This window comes from Pelophylax lessonae (genome assembly GCF_965119305.1).
Source record: "Pelophylax lessonae genome assembly, chromosome: 4".
Classification (NCBI taxonomy): domain Eukaryota; kingdom Metazoa; phylum Chordata; class Amphibia; order Anura; family Ranidae; genus Pelophylax; species Pelophylax lessonae.
The window spans coordinates 193,299,324-193,319,939 of record NC_138771.1 but is presented as its reverse complement, the minus strand read 5'-3'; the positions used below and the strand labels follow the sequence as shown (position 1 = coordinate 193,319,939).

At 43.3% G+C, this 20,616-nt stretch overlaps 1 protein-coding gene across 1 annotated transcript in view; it reads right to left on the bottom strand.

Annotated features, from left to right (window-relative positions):
* The window catches only part of RINT1 (RAD50 interactor 1), an 80,083-nt gene extending 65,479 nt beyond the window's left edge, over nucleotides 1–14,604 (bottom strand). The window contains exons 1-4 of the mRNA XM_082252754.1: nucleotides 14,517–14,604; nucleotides 1,801–2,057; nucleotides 374–615; nucleotides 85–258 (exon numbers count right to left, since the gene is read on the bottom strand). Of these exons, the coding sequence (XP_082108880.1) occupies nucleotides 85–258; nucleotides 374–615; nucleotides 1,801–2,019 (635 nt within the window). The 5' untranslated portion in view covers nucleotides 2,020–2,057; nucleotides 14,517–14,604. The remainder of the gene's footprint in view (nucleotides 1–84; nucleotides 259–373; nucleotides 616–1,800; nucleotides 2,058–14,516) is intronic.
* Nucleotides 14,605–20,616: the final 6,012 nt, after the last annotated feature.

The window sequence follows — 20,616 nt, the reverse complement described above, 5'->3', positions numbered from 1 at the left end:
AAAAAAATACAATTAGCAAATACACAGACCTTGAGTATGCCACTTTTACATGCTATTACAGCCCAAAAATTCTGTCATAATAACCTTGTTAACTTGTCCTTAAGGATTTTGTGCCAGAACTGAACAGTGGAACACATGAATTTTAGTAAATGAGTACAAGATGAATCCTGGAGCTTAATAGCTAGCTCAGCCATTGATACCATTGTATTTGTAGCTTCGGAAACATTGTTGGTCATCAGATGTTGCTGGATGTTATCACTGTAGAGATGAAAAAAAAAACAGTGCTCTATGAGAGTCCTCACAATACACCTCTACAAGTTCAAAAAACAATTCAAGCTGGTAGTTGCCATATCCACTAAAATTAACTGCTCACCTTAGTTCTTCTATTTGCGAGATCCATTTCAGGTAAGCTAGATGCCGCTCTACTTCACCAATCTGCTGAATTAGGGCTCCTAGATCCTCCATCCATGGTGCAGCTTCCATTAGGTGTTTGTTGATGGACTGAGACGTAGTTGTCTCTCTTTCCAGAAGAGCAGCGAGAAAGGACTTGGTGTCTTCTGCATTGTTTAAAGCAGCCTGAATTCGCTTTGGAGCCTCAGAAGAGACAGTAAGAACCTAGAGTAAAGTGTAAAGTGTCACCATGTTTATCGTAGCTAAATGTTTTACAGATGACCTGTCCTTATCCCTTTAATACATATCCAGCATTTTCCCAGAGAACATATTCAACTTGCATAAAAAAATAACACATCATTAATAATTTTTTTAATATAATTTATAACTTTGGACTGGCAATTGTTTTCTGTTAGAAATGCTTTGCATTCACTATAAAATGTACTGGTTTCTTGCCCCATTCTTTCCATGCATGTATTCTGTGGTATTTTCAGTTCTTATTGAATTAAAAAGACAAAAACATTTCCACACTAGCCATGCTCAGAGAAGATTACCTAAACACACAGGTGTCAGAGCACAGTCCCTAAAGCGGATATACAGACCAGAGAGACTGACAACGCTGCTGTTCAATAGTTGCCCCTGTGCTCCTTTCTTACAGAGTAGGGGTGCTCTAATACAGGAGGTGTGTAACTGGCCAGATCACCAGGTGAAAACGGAGGAAAAAAAGCCTAAAAAAATGAAACATAATGCAGCCAACACATTGAATGATTGGAGACAATGTGGTGAGGAAAGGTGTGTTGGCAGAGAGGAGTCTTCACGATTCTATGGATGACCAAAGGCTTGCTTTATCTGAGCTCTGGAGCCAATCTGGTGAGGAGAATATGTGCTGGTGGAGAGGAGTCTTCATGATCCTATGGATGATTAAGTAAAAGCTTGCCTTATTTGAGTTCTGGTGAGTGCTCATTACCTAAGGGCGAGGTCTCACTTGGTGTGCTGACGGGCCAGTGTTTTTCATTTGGACTTAACACTTAAGTTTTTATCATCAATGACACCCCCTAGGAGATGCAAAGGACTCTTATGGGCCATACACACTATAAGATTTTCTGAAGACTTTTTCCTTTAGACTTACCAAAACCATATAATAAACCTAAACACTTTCAATTTGTATGCAATCAGGCAGGCCCCTGCACTACATAGAAAAGGTAAATCTGAAGGAAATCTAACCACAAAAGTTGGATAGTGTGTATCCAGCTTAAAAGGTACGGCAGTTGTATTTCTTGTATAAGAGCACTGCTAATGCGGACATTATTTCTTTATGGATTATGTAGGCATGTTAACATTTCCAAACTAGTTGCACAATTGACAAAAAGGAACAGCACAAATGTAAAAGCAAAGGAAACCCTAGTATACCTGTTCTTCTAGGTGTTTGGTCTCTTTTGATATAGTCTCTATAAGAGCAGCTACCTTTCGTAGAGACTTGAAATCATTTCCAACCTCTTTGTCCACAAACTCGCAGACATAAAATGGAAGATCACAAGTGTATGGATCAGATTTGTCAAAGCTTCTTATGCTCTCTGGATCACTGTTACCCGAATTGCTCGTTTGGTTCTCACTTTCACAAGATGACATATCGGACTAATATACCCAACTGAAGAAATATAGGACATCTGAAAAAAAGAATTTCTTGTTTACAACAGAGCATTACCAGAACAAGATTACATTTGTATAAAAAATGATCATGATGATGGCCTGTGTTCATCAGATAAGTGTTAGTGCAGGGCTTGAAAAATCCCAGACGCCAGGTCACCATGGTGACTAGAAATTGTATCCTGGCACCTGGGCTTTTGTCAGCCAATTCACTGTTGACACCAAGCGGGGGAAATTCGTGATTCTGCATTTCAGGGTAGGGGGCACACGCACACCCACCCGGCTGTGGTCTCATTGGCTCCCTTACATGCTGATCATCGATCATCGGAGCGAGTGACAGGAGAGAGATCTGTGTTGTAAACACAGGTCTCTCTACTAACAGCAGGGATGTGCAGTTTTCACATCCCTTGATAAAACAGTACACGGTGCAGTTACATTACACTCCCCAGGCACACAGTTAACCCTTTGATTGCTCCAGATGTTAAACCCTTCCTACCCTGTGTCATTAGTACAGTAACAGTGCATTATTTTCTAGAACTGATCACTGTATTAGTGTTACCCGTGATGTCGGTGTCAGAGTCCCCCTATAAGTCACTGACTTATAATTGTCGGTTTTTTTTTTTTCGTTTACAGCGCAAAAATAAAAACTGTGTGGAGATCAAATACTATCAAAAGAATGCTCTATTTGTGTGAAAAAAATTATATTAATTTAATTTGTGTACAGTGTTGCATGACCGCGCAATTATCAGTTAAAATAGCACAGCGCCATATAGCAAAAAAGCTTTGTTAGTTAACAGAAACTGGCTGCTAACTTTTTTTAGCTGGCTCCTAGATTCAAAGCAAATTTGTAAAGCCCTGTGTTAGTGGATGTACAAAGCACACAAATGTTGCTTAAAAGAGAAGTTGAGGATTTTTTTTTTCCAGAATCATACTTACCTAGGTGGATGTAGCATGCTGCATCTGTCCCCCACCGGCCCTAAGGCGGAGAACTGAGCAATCAAACATTGCCGATCGCTCAGTTCTCAGTGCTTCGTGAGCAGAGTGCTGGTGACCCCCCTCCAACACATGATCTTTCCCCAGTCTGGACCGGCTCTATGACATCAGCAGAAAGAAGGCTTCAGCCCCCTGTCTGCTTAAAATGGGTCTCGGAGTGCAGAATGAACTGCATGCTTGTGATCTACAGAAGAAGTACAGCCAAACAAGCTTTGGCTGTACTTCTCCTTTAACATCATGACACACAGAGTAGTAGGGCACAGTAACATACAGAAACAAACAACTTTCATTAAACAATGCACTGTAACCATCTAAAAGGCATATTAACTGCATTGAGTTACAAGTGTTTCTAATACATTGTTTAATAAGTCTATGACAATGGTGCACACCTCCATGCATGTTTAACCCTTTCAACATTTGCTGAATGTTAAATTGCACCACAAAGCTGTTAATTTAGCCTTAAAGTGCCTCATGTTATTACTATACAAAAAACTTTTCCAGGCAAGCTCTCCCTGTAAAAAAAGGAGTATACATACTTTTCTCTCCTGCCACCTGCGCTGCCGAACACCACTCTGTTCCCAAGAAATTGTCCACTGAGAAAACCCAACGCTTACAGAGGTGTAGATCTTCTTGGTCCCCATAGGTTTCACCCACTGACCTTTACATCACTAAAGTATACAGAAGGGTCAGCAACCTAAGGAATGCGTGCCAGTGTGGACATGCAATGTTATTTTCAATGGCACCTTTCGAATTGTTAGTCACATGTCTACGAAATTATTTAAAATTTCTCATTTAAACATTACTGTAGTAAAGTTTGTTAATTATGATCTGGTCTGTAGTGTAATGTCAAATTCTTTTTTTGAAAATTTGACCTATGTATTATTCTCTGCATCTGGATCCTCGGGCAGCAGCCAAGGATGAACAGGCCAAATATCGAGCAGCAGCCGGCCTGACAGAAGGCGGCCTTTCAGCTAGCTTCTGCCGAAGGGGCATAATCGAAAAAGGTCTACTGATTGGCATTCGATCTGCGATCTCAGGTGTTCTGGCGGGGGTGGGGGGGCAGAACAAAATAGCTCAGAGGGGGAGAACGCTGTACTAACATCGGATTGTTAGCACAGTGGCTACTCAAGCTCTTCAGTTTTTTTTTTTCTCCTTCAGCCCGCTAGGTTGAACGAAAAAATTAAAAAAAATATATTATACACACACACACACACACACACACACAACCCCTCACATTTTTGTAAATATTTTATTTTATTTTATCTTTTCATGTGACAACACTGAAGAAACAACACTTTGCTACAATGTAAAGTAGTGAGTGTACAGCTTATATAACAGTGTAAATTTGCTGTCCCCTCAAAATAACACACAGCCATTAATGTCTACTGGCAACAAAAGTGAGAACATTTCCAAATTGGACCCCCATTCCCTCCCCGGTGTCATGTGATTTGTTAGTGTTACAAGTTCTCAGGTGTGAATGGGGAGCAGGTGTGTTAAATTTGGTGTTATCCCTCTCACTCTCTCACACTGGTCACTAGAAGTTCAACATGGTACCTCATGGCAAAGAACTCTCTGAGGATCTGAAAAAAATATTTTTTGCTCTACATAAAGATTGCCTAGGCTATAAGAAGATTGCCAAGACCATAAAACTGAGCTGCAGCATGGTGACCAAGACCATACAGCAGTTTAACAGGACAGGTTCCATCCAGAACAGAAATCCCCATGTTCGACCAAAGAAGTTGAGTGCACATGCTCAGCGTCATATCCAGAGGTTGTCTTTGGGAAATAGATGAATGATTGCTGCCAGCATTGCTGCAGAGGTTGAAAGGGTGGGGGGTCAGCTTGCCAGTGCTCAGACCATACGCCATACACTGCATCAAATTGGTCTGCATGGCTGTCGTCCCAGAAGAAAGGCTCTTCTAAAGATGATGCACAAGAAAGCCCGCAAACAGTTTGCTGAAGACAAGCAGACTAAGGACATGGATTACTGGAACCATGTCCTGTGGTCTGATGAGACTAAGATAAACTTATTTGGTTCAGATGGTGTCAAGCGTGTGTGGCAGCAACCAGGTGAGAAGTGCAAAGACAAGCGTGTCTTGCCTACAGTCAAGCATGATGGTGGGAGTGTCATGGTCTGTGGCTGCATGAGTGCTGCCCGCACTGGGGAGCTACAGTTCATTGAGGGTACCATGAATGCCAACATGTACTGTGACATACTGAAGCAGAGCATGATCCTCTCCTTTCAGAGACATGGCCGCAGGGCAGTATTCCAACATGGTAACAACCCCAAACACACCTCCAAGACGACCACTGCCTTGCTAAAGAAGCTGAGGGTAAAGGGGATGGACTGGCCAAGCACGTCTCCAGACCTAAACCCTATTGAGCATCTGTGGGGCATCCTCAAATGGAAGGTGGAGGAGCGCAAGGTCTCCAACATCCACCAGCTCTGTGATGTCATCATGGAGGAGTGGAAGAGGACTCCAGTCGCAACCTGTGAAGCTCTGGTGAACTCCATACCCAAGAGAGTTAAGGCAGTGCTGGAAAATAATGGTAGGCACACAAAATATTGAAACTTTGGACCCAATTTGGACAATTTCACTTAGAGGTGTACTCACTTTTGTTGCCAGCGGTTTAGACATTAATGCCTGTGTGTTGAGTTATTTTGAGGGGACAGAAAATTGACACTGTTATACAAGCTGTACACTCAGTAATTTACATTGTAGCAAAGTGTAATTTCTTCAGTGTTGTCACATGAAAAGATATAATAAAATATTTACAAAAATGGGAGGGGTGTACTCACTTCTGTGAGATACAGTATATATATCGCCCTGGTAGTTCATTGAGAACTACAAGCCGACAGACGCAAAGGCTTCGGTACTTGTAGCTTTCCATTCAAAGAACTGTGTGAATAAATGATGCAACCGTGTGGGCAAAGCCCCACTCGGCCGCATTTTTTTAAAACTGTGATGTCAAATTCTGGGAGAAGATCCCTGGGTCGCTATCACTAGAGGCGGCAGGTTGGGAAGCGGCTGCACCGGTAGGAATATGTTACATGTTCCACCCTATAAACGGGGGTAACATGTACCCAAAGGTGAACTAATCCTTTAACACAATGTGAAAATGATTGCTGACCCTTGGTATACAGGATATCAGTTACCAGAAAGGAAATTTGCAGACTGACATTTTTTTTTAAAAGCTCCTGTGTCCAAATTATGGACATCAAACTATATACATATTCTTAAACAGTAAAATAGATTTAAAGCAAGCTATTTCTGCCCTATCTAGCTGCATGTACTGTAAAGTAATTCAATCTCAAAGACTCTCAAAATTCCCAACAAAGATGGTTTTCAGTTGGTTTCCAACAGTTTCTAAACACCTGCTGTGTGCTTACATTAGAAAACATGAAGGCTGCCAAGATTCTGGCAAAACCGAAATAAAGTGTAACTAAAGATATTTTTTTAGCATTATAACTCCTGCCAGTTCTTTTTGCCATCTGTGTCTCATAGGGGAAATTTCCCTTCACTTCCTCTCTGAACCTGTGCAAAGAGGAAGTAAAAGGAAATCCCTCCAAAGTGAGGGAATCCCAAGGTGTCACCAGAGCTACTGTCGCCCTCGAAATATTTCTTTGCTATTACTGTTTTGATTTTCTTTCACTTTCGATAATGGTAAACAGAGAAAGTTGAGAGAGTGAATTTCCCTAATGAGGACACAGACAGCAATACATCTGACAGGTGTTCTAAACTCTCCCCACTGTATCCTAATAAAAAAAAAAAAAAAGTTTTGACTTTAGCTACACTTTAACAGGAAAAGCTCTACAAATTCTGCACCTTTGTTGTGAACTTTATTCATAAAATGAGGTCCTGCTAGATGACTTCAGGCTGGCCTTTTTTGCAGGAATAGCTATGTAAAACATTAAAAATAACCCCGGGCCGTCCATGGTTTGTTTGAGTGAGTGAGCGAGAAGAGAGAGGACATCATCTCTCACCGCCCCCCCCCTGCATTACAGCTGCTCCGCCTCCACAGCCAGCTGCAAACAGTACACTGTCAGAGTTGCGGTGGGCAAGCAGAGAGATGATGCTATCTCTCACCGCCTGCCCTGCATCACCCCTGTTCCGCCTTCACAGCCGGCTGCGAACACTACACTGAGGTGCGGAGGGTTAGCAGAGAGATGACATCAGCCCTCACCACCCACCCCGCATCACTGCTGTTCCACCCTCACTTGGAGCCCACTACTGCACCGAGGTCTGCCTCTGTGCTGCCCCCAATGCAGTTACAATCCACATCTGGTGGCAGGCGACGTGGCAAGTGACAATCCGCATCTGGTGGCAGTTACGTGGCAAGTGACATGCTGCATCTGGTGGCAGGCAACGTGGCAGGTGACAAGCTGCATCTGGTGGCAGGCAACGTGGCAGGTGACAAGCTGCATCTGGTGGCAGGCAACGTGGCAGGTGACAACTAACAATCCGCATCTGATGGCAGGTGACGTGGCAAGTGACAATCCCCATCTGGTGGCAGTTACGTGGCAAGTGACAAGCCGCATCTGGTGGCAGGCAATGTGGCATGTGACAAACTGCATCTGGTGGCAGGCAACGTAGCATGTGACAAACTGCATCTGGTGGCAGGCAACATGGCAGGTGATATGGCAAGTGACAAGCTGCATCTGGTGGCAGACAATGTGGCAAGTGACAATCCGCATCTGGTGGCAGGCGACATGGCAAGTGACAATCCGCATCTGGTGGCAGGTGACATGGCAAGTGACAATCCGCATCTGGTGGCAGGTGACGTGGCAAGTGACAATCCGCATCTGACGGCAGGTGGTGTGGCAAGAAACAATCCGCATCTTGTGGCAAGCGACATGGCACGGGATAATCCGCAACTGGTGGCAGGTGATGTAGCAAGTAACAATCTGCATCTGGTGGCAGGTGACGTGGAAAGTAACAATCCTCATCTGGTGGCAGGTGACACTGCAAGTGCCAAACTGCATCTGGTGGCAGGCGACATGGCAGGGGACAAGCTGCATCTGGTGGCAGGCAACATGGCAGGGGACAAGCTGCATCTGGTGGCAGGCAACATGGCAGGTGATGTGGCATGTGACAAGATACATCTGGTGGCAGGCAGCGTGGTAAATGACAATCTGAATCTGGTGGCAGGCAACGTGGCAAGTGACGATCCACATCTGGTGGCAGGCGACATGGCAAGTGATAATCCGCATCTGGTGACAGTTACGTGGCAAGTGATAAGCTGCATCTGGTGGCAGGAAACATGGCAGGTGACAAGCTGCATCTTGTGGCAGGTAACGTGCCAGGTGACAAGCTGCATCTGGTGGCAGGCAACATGGCAGGTGATGTGGCAAGTGACAAGCTGCATCTGGTGGCATGTGACGTGGAAAGAGACCAGATGCATCTGGTGGCATGTAATGTGGAAAGTGACACGCTGCATCTGGAGGCAATGTGGCAAGTGACAAGGTGCATCTGGTGGCATGCGACGTGGCAGGTGACAAACTACATCTGGTGGCATGTGATGTGGCAAGTGACAAGCTGCATCTGGTGGCAGGCGACGTGGCAAGTGACAAGCTGCATCTGGTGGCAGGTGAAGTGGCAAGTGACAAGCTGCATCTATTGGCAGGCGACACACTCAAGGCTCCCACTGATTCTGCATTATGGTGAGTTGAACTATTTCATTTTATATTACAATGTAATAATAGAAGTAATGTGCTTCAATCATCCTGACACATTATTAGCCATGGGGTCGTGATGATTGAAGCACTAACACCAAAGACTGCCCCGACAAATCGCCCGTGAAAAACCACATCCCCCCCCCCCCCACTAGGTCCTTGGCACAGTTTTCTTCCATGAAGCAGGTCCAAAGTGCCAAAAAGGTTGGGGACCACTGCAGTAATACACTGTCTCACCCTGTTCTGCAAATGCTGAGTTGCTGTCTATTTTACGGCACTGTGTCAAATTTGTAGTGGCCGATCTGCTGACTAAAGATTAAAGTGGAACTAAACCCATCTATTTATGGTTTCAAAAAACAGTTACATTCCCAGCATGCCAGAAATGCTAACTGTCACGTTTGCTTGTGTCCTCAACCAAATTGTCAAATCATCAAATGGCCGGTGTGATAATTGATCACATGTGCAGCACTATGGCAACTGCAGATTAATCAAATGTCAGCTTCCTTTGCTGATAGGAGGGTTTAGTTCTGCTTTAACTGCTGTGTTCAGGGGCTCTGGGTTTTAACAATGGCAGCCTCCAGCAAGCAGAAACAGGAGCAATCCTGGAAGCAATTTACAGCACACACTAATTTTAGTAGCATAATTATTCATGTGGAATGTATGTTCCTTGCTAAAGAAATTTTATTTTTTATCAATTGTTATGAATAAAGCTCCACTTTAAGGAATTATAGTTACAGAGGTGAACAGGAGCTGGTTATAAATTGGTTGTACTTGTTAAAATGGATATTTGCGGTATCTGAGCACCACAAATCAAGAACACTATTTAATTCATTTTTAATATTCAAAGCAAGCTCCCCCATGCATCTATGTCTCCCTGATTTATTTTGCTGAGAAATCACTTTGAAAAACCATCCAACAGCATTCCTGGCCATGGCAATCTCTAGTAAGGGTAAATGATTATTGTAGCATTTACTTCCTAGAATCCATCTGCCCTTAGCTCAAGCATGCATGCAGGAGAGTGTGCTTAGCTGAGAAAACCCCTCCTCTTCTCCTCCTAAAGACTCCTGGGTTACTTAAAGAGGAGCTCCAGGCTCCTTCAGAAAAAATTAAAAGCCAGCAGTTACAAATACCGTAGCTGCTGACTTTTAATATTAAGACACTTACCTGTCCACAAATCCAGCGGTGACTTCACCTTTTTCAATTGGCTCTCGGGTGCTGCCGCCGCCATCTCGGCTAAGGGAAGCTGGCTGTGAAGTCTGTGGCTTCACAGCCAGTTCCCGAATGCACAAAGTGAGCTTTATGAATGGCCCGGGGAAAGAAGGAGGCGGGCTGAACTTCCAGCTTAGTTTGTTCCTGTGAAGTCAGTCAGAAGTACCTACTCCCCCCCCCCCCCCCCGAAAGATGCCAAATGCAGCAGCGGGGGGAAGCAGCAACCAGTGGAGCTTCCCCTTTTAGGTGGAGCTCTGCTTTAAAAAGTAACCTAGTTGTTGACCCTCTCGAAGACTCCTGGGATGTATGACTTCATTTGCCTAGGCAAAAAAACAGGAAGTAACTGAAGAAATGTAAAAAAAAAAAAAGTGTAAAACAAGTAAATATGAAATACTTTCCTATCTATTTAATAAAACTAGCAGCATGAGGATTAACAATAACCAATGTTAATTGGGAGAGTAAAGTTCTGCTTTAGGAACATGTAAATGCTTTAGTAGGCACAGGTTTACTTTGACTAAAGTTGTAAGTAGGCCTATGCCCATTTGTGAAAAAGAACTTGTTAATATGATATTTTTGTGAAATAAATAACTTCTTCATTTTCCAAAGAATTGTGGGAAAAAATTACAACTTCAAAAACCTTGCCATGCCTCTTACTAAATACATTGGACAGTCTACTTTACAAAAAGGGGTCATTTGGGGGGTATTTGTACTGTCTTAGTAGGTTAGGTCCTCAATAAAATGATAGGCTGGCAGTACATCAGGTGTGATCAATTTTCAATGATTGGCACCATAGCTTGTGGACTCTAGAACCTTCACAAAGACCAAATAATATACACTGATTTGGGTTATTTTTACCAAAGGAATGTAGAAGTAGAAATGTTGGTAAAAATTTATAAAGAAAACTTATTTGCAAAATTTTATAACAAATACTAAGAAAAATTCACTTTTTTTCAAAATTTTCAGTCATTTTTCATTTGTAACGCAAAAAAAAAAAACTCAGTGGTGATTAAAAACCACCAAAAGAAAGCTCTATTTGTGTGAAAAAAGTGGGTAAAGTGTTGCATGACTGAGTGAAGTGGGCTACACACTATAAGGAGATCGGGTTAACGATCGTCCGATTTTCCTCGTATCACAGCAAACTGGAACCGATTACGGAAAATTCGTACGAAAATTCTTGTAAGAAAGACTTTTTTGTTGTCCGTTTCCAATCATGCGCAGTCTTTCGTTGCTGATTTTTCAAAAATCATATGAAAACGGTACACAATAAACAAAAATCGTTCGTTCTGTTCCAGTATGAGAAAAAGTTTGGCGCTTGTCCCTTTGGAAATTTTCGTTCAGAAGGTCGGATCAGCTGTAGAAAAGTTGTGTACACACTATACGAAAACCGTACAAAAGTTCACCGGACAAAAATGTTTGTCCGATTTTCTTATAGTGTGTACGAGCCTTAAAGTGGTTGTGAAGGCAGAAGGTTTTGCATTCTATACATTAACCACTTGCCGACCAGCTGCCATACTTATACAGCGGCAAGTCGGCTCTGTCCCACAAAATGACGTACCTGTACATCGGTTCATGAGAAAGCTAAATGGGGGCACACACACGCCGATTGGCCACATCAATGGGCCCCCGCGATCGCTCCCTGTGGAGATAGAACGTCGTTCTACCTATGTAAACACGTTAGACCGCTGTTCTGTCAGTGATGAACAAGGGATCCTGTGTGTTCTTCCTATTTAGGAACACAGGGCTGTTTTCATGCAGATAGCGCATCCCCCACACAGTTAGAAAGCACCCCTTAGGGACACATTTAACCTTTTAATCGTCCCTGGTGTTAACCTCTTCCCTGCCAGTGTCATTATTACAGTAACAGTGCATATTTTTAGCACTGATTACTGTAGTAAGGTCGCTGGTCCCCACAAAAGTGTTAAAAATGTCAGTTAGGTTGCTGATCTGTCCACCACAATGTCGCAGATCGCCGCCATTACTAGTAAAAAAAAAAATAAATAAAAATTACATAAATCTTTCCCCTAGTTTGTAGATGCGATAACTTTTGCACAGGCCAATCAATATACACTTATTGGGATTTTTGTTACCAAAAATTTGTAGCAGAATACACATTGGCCTAAAATGATAAAAAAAAAAAGTAGATTTTTAAATTTTTTTCTATTGGGAATGTTTTATAGCATGTTTTTTTTTTCTTCAGAATTGTCGCATTTTTTTGTTTATAGCGCAAAAAATTAAAATCGCACAGGTGATCAAATACCACCAAAAAAAAGCTCTATTTGTGGGAAAAAAAGGACATCAATTTTATTTTGGTACAGCATCGCATGACCGCGCAATTGTCAGTTAAAATAACACAGTGCCGCATCGCAAAAAATGGCCTGGTCATTAAGGGGGTAAAACCTTCCGGTCCAGAAGTGGTTAAGATAAAAACCTTCTGTGTGAAGCAGCCCCCTAATACTTACCTGAGACCCATTTCTATCCAGTGATGTGCACGACTGCCTTGACCATCCCTTCTGATTGGCTGAGACACAGCTTCTGCGCCATTGGCTCCTGCTGCTGTCAATCAACGTCAGTCAGCCCATCAGGAGAGAGAGGAGGCAGGTAGAACTGGGGCTCTGTGTTTGAATGGACACACGTGGAGTTGCGTCTCGGCTGTCCCTATAGCAAGCAGCTTGCTGTAGGGGCATTCGATAGAAGGGAGGGGCCAAAGCACCAAAGAGGGGACCCTAGAAGAGGAGGATCTGGGCTGCTCTGTGCAAAACCAACTGTAAAAATGTTGTTATTTTTATAAAAAAAAAAAAAAAAAAGGAGCCTTTACAATCACTTTCATTCTCTTTCAAAGCACAACAGCACTGAAAGCTAAAAATTGGCCTGGGCAGGAAAGGATATTGAGGTTTTTTTGAGGGTCCGTTCACACCGGGAATTGCACAGGAACGTGCTGTGCATTCCTGCTCGATTGACATGCAGTTCTGTGCGGTGCGATTTTAGCCTATTCATTTTGAATGGGCTAAAATCGCACTGCACCAAAGTAGCGCATGCACTACTTTTGGAAACTCGCTGCAACCAGATCGCATGGAACTTTCATGTCCAGTGTGGGCAAACGTGTTTGGGACCTGCATTTGGGGGTATCGTTAACTTAAAGTGGAACTTTATTCAAAAAAATGAAGTCCTGCTAGATCACTTCAGGCTGCCCCATTTTGGAGGTATAGCTATGAAAAATATTACAAATAAGTGTCTAAACTGTTTAAAATCCAGTAACACACGGTCTCACCCTGCTCTGCACATGCTCAGTTGCTCTCCATTTTAGGGCACTGCTGAGATTATAGAAGCCGATCTGCTCACAGCCTTAAAGCAGAAATAAACCCTCCTATTCTTTACAGCCAAGGAAACTGCTTCTGCTTAAAGCTGAGTTTCGGCCGTCCCCTCCAAAAATTAAAAGTCAGCAGCTACACATACTATAGCTGCTGACTTTTAATATTAGGACACTGGTCTGTCCTGGAATCCAGCGATGTCGGCACCCTAGCCAATGATTCCATCGACTGTCGGGTGCTGCCGCTGCCATTGCCGGTAAGGGAACCCGGCAGTGAAGCCTTGCGGCTTCACAGCCAGTTCCCTACTGTGCATGAGCAAAGTGCGCTGCGCTCTCTAACTGGCCTGGAAACAGGAGGAGGGGCCCTTAACTGCCGAAGTACCTCGCCGCAGCGAGGTCTGACGGGAATGGGGACAGGGCACCTGTCAAAAACAGGTACCCGCTCACCCCCGAAAAGTGCCAAATGTGGCACCGGAGGGCAGGCGGAATCAGATAAGCATAAGTTCCACTTTTGAGTGGAACTCCGCTTAAAACTGCAACTGCCATGGTGCTGCACATGTGATCAGTTATGACACCAGACATTTGATCATTTGACAGTTTTGGTTGAGGACACAAGCAAATGTGAAAGTTAGCAATCCCGGCATTCCTGGAATGTAACTGTTTTTTAAAACCATTAAATCTATGGGTTTAGTTCCACTTCATGATTTACTTCTGTTTGGGGGCTCTGGGCTTCACCAAAAGGGCAACATCCAGTAAGAAGCAAGTTCTTATGGGTAAAGGTCCGCTTTATTATTGGCACCCACTGCAAGGCGCAACAGCAGTGTGTTTTGGATGCGGTGGGGGGTGCTTGAAATGACATGGTCCTGCAGCATGCGGGTGCGTTTTAGAAGAAAGGTTAGGGACTTTTTTCCCCTGCGCCTCCCTCTGGTACAGCAACTCATTTTAATTAATTGGCACTGTGCAAAATGCACCCGCATTCAAATTTCAACCTCAAATGCACCCGTTCCCTTAAATATGTGAACCTATTATACTTCAGTGAGATCGATCGATCGATCGATAGATAGGAGAGCCAGTGCACACCTTTAGACACATGTAGTGACGATAAGAAGAGTAACCCAATAAATCTAACACAGCCAACAAGAATATGACATTATAAATCTTATATCCCAGCCAGGCCAGTATTCCCAATAATATCATATAGACACATACATAACAGACCACAGTATACAATAAATACAAGCCATGTTGTAGAATGGCACATCAGCTCATCAGTCAGCTAAACCTACACACAAGTACCTGCCAGTGTCCAGAACCAGCAATGACAGCTCACACCGGGGGCACAGCACAACTCACCACTACATACGTCACTTCCGGCGCCCGGGACATCAGTTTTTTTTTTTTTTTCGATAAACTTTATAAACAAAGGGCATATACCAGCTGATGAAGGTAATATAGCCATGTCCAGTCCAGGGAAGACCTTCATTTATAAGCTTTCACGGCTCATCACCTGGGAGCGAACGTAAAAGGCCCTTATGTCGGGGATTCGGGATGAAATCCAGACCGGGCAGACGTTATTTTGGCGTTTATAATGAAGACAATGCAGTGCTCATCTCGGCCACGAGATGGCGTGTTAGGGACGTGGAAAGCGGCGTTAGAATTCACATTATTAGTTCTCACCTACCTTTCCTACCTAGAATGAATACAGTGGACATTGAAGGTATAACACCGAGTTTATATAGCACAGCACTATACAAGAACTATAGTATAGTTACAGTACAATTCAAGAGGGTTAGGAGGACTCTGCTCCTGACATTTTACAATCTTAACTACTTAAAGACTAAGAATTTTCCTGACACATGTTGTTTACAAGTTAAAATCAGTATTTTTTGTTAGAAAATGACTTAGAACCCCCAAACATTATATATATATATATATATATATATATATATATATATATATATATATATATATATATATATATATATATATATATATGTTAGCAGAGACCCTAGAGAATAAAATGGCGGTCATTGCAATACTTTATGTTACACTGTATTTGCGCAGCATTCTAACAAATGCAATTTTTTTGGAAAAAAATTCACTTCTTTGAATTGAAAAAAAAAAAAAAAACAGTAAAGTTAGCCCAATTGTTTTGTATAATGTGAAAGATGATGTTACGCCAAATAAATACCTAATGTGTCATGCTTCAAAATTATGCACGCTTGTGGAATGGCGACAAACTACGGTACTTAAAAATCTCCATAGGCGATGCTTTAAACATTTTTACAGGTTACCAGTTTAGAGTTACAGAGGAGGTCTAGGGCTAGAATTAATGCTCTCACTATAATGTTCGCAGCCAAACCTCACATGTGTGGTTTGAACACCGTTTACATATTTGGGTGCGACTTACGTATGCGTTTATTAAACAAAGATTGAGACAATAATAGTACCTACAAATATTATCACAATCACCCCGCGCTTCAGGAAAAAATAAAATAGATATGCCAGATATATGCTACCTTGACATATAGCTGCTGCCTTAAAATACAAACATAGTCAAAAAAACATGTGTTAATTCTCTCAGAAGTCAGTGAATAAGAAAGGTTCAACACATAAGCAGCGCTAAAGACCCTGTTTAAAAGTCCACATATGTGAATGAGTCAAAAAAGTCCTCAGGAGAGTGAATCCACGGATGAAGATCAAAGGATAACTTCCACCACACCACGTGACCCCCCTAGGTATTGCTCACTCACCAGAAATCATTGTAATAGAGCCTTTGAATATCCACCGATCACACCAAATGCAGACCACTCCACGATCGTTTAGGCACAGAATCTCCCCAATCTGAACACCTTATACCAAGAGATCCACATACTCCAGTGCACCGGCGGTAAATGTAAGCAAGAAAGAGGCTCATAGGGCAGTATATCAACACAGTTTTATTAAAACACCCGCCCAATCCCTCAATCAATGCACTCACAGCAAACAATATAATAAAAGGCTCTCAATATGCTAGAACCATATGCTGATCGAGACCTCACCGCTCCGCTCCCGCTCCTCTGTTATGCTGGATCAGTCACAGACGTCAGCTCACAACGGGCAAGGATATGGGGATGCGGCTCTTACAGCTCTGAATGATGTTGTCGGGGTGTCCGCGTGCTCACGCCCTGACATGTTTCGCCATAACACTGGCTTCTACGGAGGGCGCGAGCACGCTGCAACCCCGCCTCCCTTTATCTCTCTCCTCTCCGAGATGTTAACCCTTTCCGCCGGCATGCTATCATCGCTGACAGTCTGCCTGAAGGGAAGATCAGTCTCGGATCATAGGAGTGATTACTCCACAGTACAAAAAGACTCCAATATTGCCGATGTACATATGTGGCTGATGTTTGGCAGCACAATTGCAACAAAAGCGATGTGTTTATAAATTAAATGGGGAGATAACTTATTTAAACCAACTTCGCTGATGTGCTTTACTAAGCCCACCAAGTGGACAACTGTACAGCTCAGAGTAGTCACAAAATCTGTAATATATCAGGGAGATCCCTCCAAATGTGTAAATAGTAATATCTACAAATTACTGCCACATATTAAATCGACATGGAGTGGTACAATACCGATCTTACATCAATTGTTTAAACAAAAACTGGCAACTGTAGCGTATGATACATAATGTCAACATATATGTTAAAATAAACATAGGATGTCAGTGTTGAATAAACAGCCCACATAAAATGTAGACCGAATATAAAACAAAATACTACACATCCATAGTAAAATGGTGCAATAAATAACAACTAAAACATGTTAAAATTCAACTGGTGTAATTACACATCCAAAATTACAATTAAAAGTATCAAACTGCTGAAAGGTTGCTAAAAGATTAGACGCACGGGGATAAAATAAAACCTATATAAAACACTGTATAAAATCCGAGACGCTATCTTGGTATCAATACAGGCTTGACGTCAAAAATCGCTAATAAAACAATTAACATCTAATTCGACGTATGCGTTTACTTCTGCACGCAAGCTCGGAGGGATAGGGCACTTACATTTTTTTTTCTTATTTACTTTACTTTTTTTTTTTTAATCACTTATATTCCTATTACAAGGAATGTAAACATCCCTTGTAATATAAATGAGCATTACAGAGATAGCTGCTGCCATAACCCCGGTATTTAACATCAAAGTAATGACGTATAAATATTGTGGGCAATCGAAAAGTGGTTAAAAGAGAAGTATGGCCAAAGCTTTATTGGCCATACTTCTCTTCTGGATCACCAGAATGCACTTGTGATTTCCTGTGACCCAGAATCAGCTCACAGTGGGCTGAAGCCCAGCCGTCAGCTGATATCTAAGAGCTGCTACAGGCTCTGGGAGGATCCCATCAATATTGTCAAGATCCACCCAGATACCTAAGCAGACTCGTGGATTGTGAGACAAAAAGAACAAGAGAAGTGCCTATAGGGTACACTAAAGCAGAGATCTACAAACTCAAGGCGCCAGGACGCCATGGCAACCAGAAACCACGTCCTGGCACCTGGGCTGCCGCCAGCCCACTCACTGCAACTCCCACCGCCTGACATGCAGCTTTGGGTGCCGGCTGGCTGATCCTGCTCCCTCCCCCCAGCTAGTCTCTGTGGTTTCCCTTAAATCAGGCAGCAGGCCGGGCGGGATTCCGATGTCCAGTCCCATGTGAGTGACATATTTGGGGCACAGGGCCAGGCTCCTCTTCTCAGGCAGCCGCTGTCCCCTCCTCCTCAATGACCGAGCAGGGAGCTGTGTTTGCTGTTCTGCTGTATGCTGTGCCTGAGCCGCACCACCACCAAGCTGGTCTTCCTCCCCTTGGAGCCCATCTACACGGTGCAGGAGAGGTTGGCAGGGGGATGTCAGGCTTCAGCGGAGGGTGAGGTGATGAGGGACCTAGCATCCTGTCCCCCCCCCCCCCCCCTTTGTGTAGCCTCTCCCTGACAGAGTGGGCTGACTGGCATTGCTCTCAGCAGGAGCTGGACGCAGTGGTAGTGTTCTGGTGGAGGATGGAACGGGAGAGCTGCCTGGAGTGTATGTTCATCCTCTGTGCCCCAGGGAGCCCCTACTTTCTTCTCTTCTCCCAAAGAAAATGTGGTGAATGTGGGACTTCTACATCAGCCTGGGCTCCTGCATCAACTGCATCTTCTCATTTGACTACTCCAATTAAAAAAAAAAAAAATATATATATATATATATATATATATATACACACACACACAGTAGGGAGAAAAAGTATTTGGTACACTGCTGATTTTGCAGGTTTTCCTACTTACAAAGCATGTAGAGGTCTGTAATTTTTTATCATAGGTACTCTTCAACTGTGAGAAATCTAAAACAAAAATCCAGAAAATCACATTGTATGATTTTTAAGTAATTCATTTGCATTTTATTGCATGACATAGGTATTTGATACATCAGAAAAGCAGAACCTAATATTTGGTACAGAAACCTTTGTTTGCAATTACAGAGATCATACATTTCTTGTAGTTCTTGATCAACAATGCAGCAGGGATCTTGGCCTACTCCTCCATACAGAGTTTCTCCAGATCCTTCAGGTTTCAAAGCTGTCGCTGGGCAATACGGACTTTCAGCTCCCTCCAAAGATTTTCTATTGGGCTCAGGTCTGGAGACTGGCTAGGCCACTCCGGGACCTTGGGATGCAGAGTAAAGTAGTGAGTGTACAGCTTGTATAACAGTGTAAATTTGCTGTCCTCTCAAAATAACTCAACACACAGCCATTAATGTCTAAACCGCTGGCAAGAAAAATGAGTACACCCCTAAGTTAAATTTATATATTAGACCCAAAGTGTCAATATTTTGTGTGGCCACCATTATTTTCCAGCACTGTCTTAACCCTCCTGGGTATGGAGTTCACCAGAGCTTCACAGGTTGCCACTGGATTCCTCTTCCACTCCTCCATGACGACATCACGGAGGTGGTGGATGTTAGAGACCTTGTGCTCCTCCACCTTCCGTTTGAGGATGCCCCACAGATGTTCAATAGGGTTTAGGTTTGGAGACATGCTTGGCCAGTCCATCACCTTTACCCTCAGCTTCTTTAGCAAGGCAGTGGTTGTCTTGGAGGTATGTTTGGAGTCTTTATCATGCTGGAATACTGCCCTACGGCCCAGTCTCTGAAGGGAGGGGATCATGCTCTGCTTCAGTATGTCACAGTTCATGTTGGCATTCATAGTTCCCGCAATGAACTGTAGCTCCCCAGTGCCGGCAGCACTTATGCAGCCCCAGACCATGACACTCCCACCACCATGCTTGACTGTAGGCAAGACATACTTGTCTTTGTACTCCTCCCCTGGTTGTCGCCACACACACTTGACACCATCTGAACCAAATAAGTTTATCTGGGTCTCATCAGACCACAGGACATGGTTCCAGTAATCTATGTTCTTAGTCTGCTTGTCTTCAGCAAACTGCGTGCTTTCTTGTGCATCATCTTTAGAAGAGGCTTCCTTCTTTGGACGACAGCCATGCATACCAATTTGATGCAGTGTCTGAACACTGACAGGCTGACCCCCCACCCGTTCAACCTCTGCAGCAATGCTGGCGTGCTGGCGGCACTCATATATCTATTTCCCAAAGACAACCTCTGGATATGATGCTGAGCATGTGCTTAGTTTCAGTGTTTTGACAATCTTCTTATAGCCTAGGCCAGGGATCCTCAAACTATGGCCCTCCAGCTGTTGTGGAACTACACATCCCATGAGGCATTGTAAAACTCTGACATTCACAAACATGACTAGGCATGATGGGAATTTTAGTTCCTGAACAACTGGAGGGCCATAGTTTGAAGACCCCTGGCCTAGGCCATCTTTATGTAGAGCAACAATTCTTTTTTTCAGATCCTCAGAGAGTTCTTTGTTATAAGGCGGCATGTTGAACTTCCAGTGACCAGTATGAGTGCGAGCGAGAACACCAAATTGAACACACCTGGTCCCCACTCACACCTAAAAACCTTGTAACACTAATGAGTCACATGACACCGGGGAGGTAAAATGGTTATTTGGGCCCAATTTGGACATTTTCACTTAGGGGTGTACTCACATTTGTTGCCAGCAGTTTAGACATTAATTGCTGTGTGTGGGATTATTTTGAGGGGACAGCAAATTTATAGTTATACAAGCTGTACACTCACTGCTTTACATTGTAGCAGTGTAATTTCTTCAGTGTTGTCACATGAAAAGATATAATACAATATTTACAAAAATGAGTGGGGTGTACTCACTTTTGTGAGATACTGTATGTGACAGGAGTCACTTTGTTTGGGGGGCCTGTCCTGTGGAACCTAGCTTACCTTAGAGAGGTTGGGAAATCCCTGTCTCAGCTACATAGGCCCCTCTTCTGTGTAAG